This window comes from Odontomachus brunneus, unplaced genomic scaffold (assembly GCF_010583005.1).
Source record: "Odontomachus brunneus isolate Ranch 3 - 2012 unplaced genomic scaffold, Obru_v1 Obru_scaffold_143, whole genome shotgun sequence".
Taxonomy (NCBI): domain Eukaryota; kingdom Metazoa; phylum Arthropoda; class Insecta; order Hymenoptera; family Formicidae; genus Odontomachus; species Odontomachus brunneus.
Genome location: NW_022639593.1, coordinates 665,242 through 669,695, shown reverse-complemented (window position 1 = coordinate 669,695; position 4,454 = coordinate 665,242). Strand labels below are relative to the sequence as shown.

General features: G+C 33.6%; 1 protein-coding gene across 9 annotated transcripts in view; it reads left to right on the top strand.

The window, feature by feature from the left end:
* The window catches only part of LOC116850353 (retinol-binding protein pinta-like), a 74,559-nt gene that overhangs the window by 44,886 nt on the left and 25,219 nt on the right, over nt 1-4,454 (top strand). For all 9 annotated transcript variants that reach the window (XR_004379319.1, XM_032828555.1, XM_032828552.1 and 6 more), the window contains 2 exons: nt 719-884; nt 1,219-1,323. Coding sequence is in view for 8 of the 9 variants with exons in the window: in XM_032828555.1 (XP_032684446.1) it covers nt 719-884; nt 1,219-1,323 (271 nt within the window). In the remaining variant the exon portion in view is untranslated. The remainder of the gene's footprint in view (nt 1-718; nt 885-1,218; nt 1,324-4,454) is intronic.

Here is a 4,454-nt window from a genome sequence, read left to right as displayed (position 1 = left end):
ATATATATATATATATATATATATATATATATATATATATAATTTATTTCTTTATATTATATTTCTTTTACTAAATTAATATTATTAATAACTTTTTAACGAATAATATGCACTAACTCTAATCTTCTCTAAGATACTCAGGGCAGTGTCCTTGACAATATATTTCAGATATCATTTTTTCGAAACTTGCAATAGTCATTGAGTTATTAATAAAAACGTCCGAGCCAATAAGCGTACCGGAGGCAGTAAGTTGGAGGCAAGAGATTTGATTTTGATTTGCAGTAGAAGTAAAAATGTTTTGCAAAATCTATACATTTGTTATATACTTTGTTAAATACAGCTTTATACGTCTATATAGCAATGGATTTACTGGTTTTCATGTGATATTATTACGCATTAATAGTAGAAACAGTCACTACAATCAACTAATTCTTTCAGCAAGATAATCGTAGTATTTACTAATTGCAGTATCATGCTTTTAACTGGACTATTAAGTGTAACATTTCTCAGTGAATATTACTGATTATACTTTACATAATATCTATTGCAGGATCAATTTAAACGATTAAACCTTTAGTTGTTTAAAAACGGTTTCCATCAGATGTTTCTAAACGGATATACGTTAAACACTTAAACGTATATTCGAAAAATGGATTGAGGCAGCAGTCCTAATATGTCCTAACATAATAATAATGTATAATTATATGTTTTTGCACAGAGATCACTGATCGACGATTACAGTGCACTCTTTTATGTTCAAAATTCGATTTGGAGAAAGCGAAGAAACGTTTGGATTCACTGTACACTCTTCATAATTTGATTCCTGAGTTCTTTTCGGATTATGACCCGCTTAGTGACTCTATTGCTCGGTTTCACAAAAGCACGTAGGTATAAATAATACATTATTAAAATGTATTGCCTTATTCTGATATCTATAATTTAATACAATATTGACAGATAAATAAATAGTATTATATATTGTGCTTATAGCACTTTGTATTATATAACTCTTTTAAATCTCAATAACTTTTATTAGAGATTTATTTTATACAACATCAAGTTTAGGAGACATACAACTATTTCCATTAAAAAATATATTCTATATATGTTATTACAGATGTTTCATTATCCATATATATATATATATATATATATATATATATATATATATATATATTTATTTATTTATTTATTTATTTATTTATTTATTTATTTCAGGAACTGGGTACCTCTACCAAAATTAACACCTCAAAAATATAGAGTCAATATTGGTGGGTGGCGGAGCGAGGATAGTTCCATGTTTAACCTCCAGGATGTGGTAAAGTACGTACAAATTAAGCAAGTATATCATGTATTGGAACTTTAGATATTGTGAAATTATATTTGACAAATATACTTCGTACACTTTTCGTCGTAAAAATATATCATTAGAATAATAAGACTATAATTGTGCAAAGCTATGTGTGTAAGAAAAATTATTCATGATATTAGCACATGAAACACTACCAAAATAGATTTTAGGATTTATTGCCGAGTATACTACGTGCAAAAAGTCGGCGCGGTGCAGCGAGAAGCGTAGCGATATAAGCACAGGCAGTAGTATTTCCCCTCACCGCGCGCGGCCATCCGTTTCTTGACCAACTAAACCGCGCTAAACTTCAAACGACTTCAGCTGCTCCAGCGCTTTTCTTTACGTCCGTTAACCTGGCATCAAAATTAAATTCGGTACTATCAAATAATTAAGTGCTAATTAGTTGCTATAGTCCCGAATTTATTGCTCCCATCCATTCGCTGGAAATTAATTTTAAATTTAGGGGTGCTGACTTAACTTTACACTAGTACCCTCACTTGTGAAATTAACACGTAGAACATTCTAATTTAAAAAAGCAATATGTCAGATTTAATTGCTAATTAATTGCTCCAAAATACGCGGTGGTGCTGGCTTGCCAGTAGCCGTTGTACAAGAGTAAAGAACATTAGAAAAATTAATTGCTCGTACAAATGTGATATCAAAATAATCTTTTTGCATTAGGAGTCGAGCAACAAATTCGTATTTGGTATATTTCGAGAGCAATTAATTCAGAGCATTTAAAATTAATTTCCAGCGAAGGGGTGGGAGCAATAAATTCGGGATTATAGCAACTAATTAGTAACTAATTATTATATTAGCACTTAATTATTTGATAGGATCAAATTTCATTTTTAGTGAGGATGCCAGGTTAACAAACGTGTGTATACGTGCGTAGGCATGGATGGATGCATGGGTGATTGGATGGATGTTTAGTTACGATGGTAAGTTACAGAACAGACAAGGACTGTCACATCATACCTGTCACATCCATCCACACACGTACGCACGCACACACACACACACACACACACACACACACACACACACACACACACACACACACACACACACATACGAAAGAAGTGTAAATCCGATCGAGCAACCTCCACATGGTACATCTTGAGTAACGCTAATGCCGACAATACTACAGCTTTCAAGCGTTATAACTCGAAAAGTACTTAATGAAATATTTTCTTACAATGTTTTAAAAAGTTCTCGTAATAAACTACAAGACATGCAAAAAATGGGGGTTTCTATTTAACCCTTCGCATATACAGGATGTCTCACACTTTCCTCCGGGAATTTGTGGGGACGTAGAACAGGTTGAGGTGAATATAAAAGTCCTATACCGTTTTGCGATATTCGCAATAAATATCGAGATATTAATTGTAGAATATTTGTAAATGATCATGCAGAATATGGTAAATGAGTTATAGTAGCAACGACTGCCGTCGTGTACTTATACTTTAGATCAAATTGGACAAAAAAGTCCTCTACAATTTTTCAAATAATCACATAGATTTTTAATTATTAATTAAAGAAAATTATTGTACGATTTTACGTGATAATGCATTCATCTTCTTTAATTAATAATTAAAAATTTATGTGATTATTTGCAAAATGGTAGAGGACTTTTTTGTTCAATTTGACCTATAGTATAAGTACACGACGGCAGTCGTCGCTATTATAACCATTTACCATATCCTGCATGATTATTCATAAATTTTCTACGATTAATATCTCGATAATTATTGCGAATATCATAAAACGGTATAGGAATTTTATGTTCACCTCAACCTGTTCTACGTCCCCACAAAATGCCCGGAGGAGAGTGTGAGACACCCTGTATACTGGGTAATTACCATCCATAACTAAAATTTAGTGCTCTGTACCTTTTAATACCGCAATAAATGAAACTAGTATCGCTAACTAATTGTAATCTTAACTATGCTTTGATTCCACTCTGCTAGCAAAATAAACGTTAGTTAGCTTCTGGCAGACTTAATAATTTTACTATCTGTAACTTCAGTATTCAAAATAAACATATTTTTTCTAGAGATGATTTACGAGATCATTTTTTCCTTAAACATTTCAACAATAAAATGCTACATTTTTACTTAAAAATTACAAAAGTTACAATTTTTTTTGCAAAAACGCACTTTTTTAAAATCGCGAAATATAATAATTTTTTTTAATATGAAATTTCTTAAATTTTATTTAACGTCTTAAGATTGTACTTAAGATAATCTTAAATAATAAAAATCAATTATGAACACTAGCAGAATTTAACTTTCTTCCGTATTGTGTTGCTTAAATAATGAAAAGTTAATAAAATTAAAATGTTGTAAACTAATCAAAACAGAGCCGTAGGAGCGTGTTAAAAGACATTACTTATGAGTACTAGTCACGGACTAGATACACGCGAGTGAGGCGCGCGCATCGGTCCTGAGCGCTGCTTAGACAAGACCGCATATTCGTTAACTTTAACACGCTCTCCTGCAAAAACTACTTGTCGGATGCAATTTTGCTAAAGGAAAAAGTTGTTTTAGCATAGAGTATCATGTCCTGTACTCCGAATTTCCTGTACTCGGGAATTTCTGATCGTAGTATATACAGGGTATCTGATAATTGTAACACATCAACTCCATAAGAGCGTAGAGCTAAGCGAGAGGATCAGAAAAGTCCTCTCCCATTTAGCGATAACGCGTCTAGCTTGTTAGTAACAACCACGTAAAGTTTGGCGTTTGTCACGCCCATCGCGGCCTATAGACGCTCCGCGGCGAACTGTGTGCGTCGAGGCTGAGCGGTAACGCGGCGCGTTCATTGTCGCCTCGTCACACGTCGGCAGCGTCAAAACGCCTTTGCGGCGGTCAGCACGAGCCGCGTTCCGCTCTGCTTCGATGCACATAGCTCGTTGCGGAGCATCTATAGGCCGCGATGGGCGTGACAAACGCCAAACTTTACGCGGTTGTTATTAACGAACTAGACGCGTTATCGTTAAATGGAAGAGAACTTTTCTGATCCTCTCGCTTAACCCCTGTGGAGTTCGTGTGTTACAATTATCAAACACCCATGTGTATATGTATATATATATATATATATA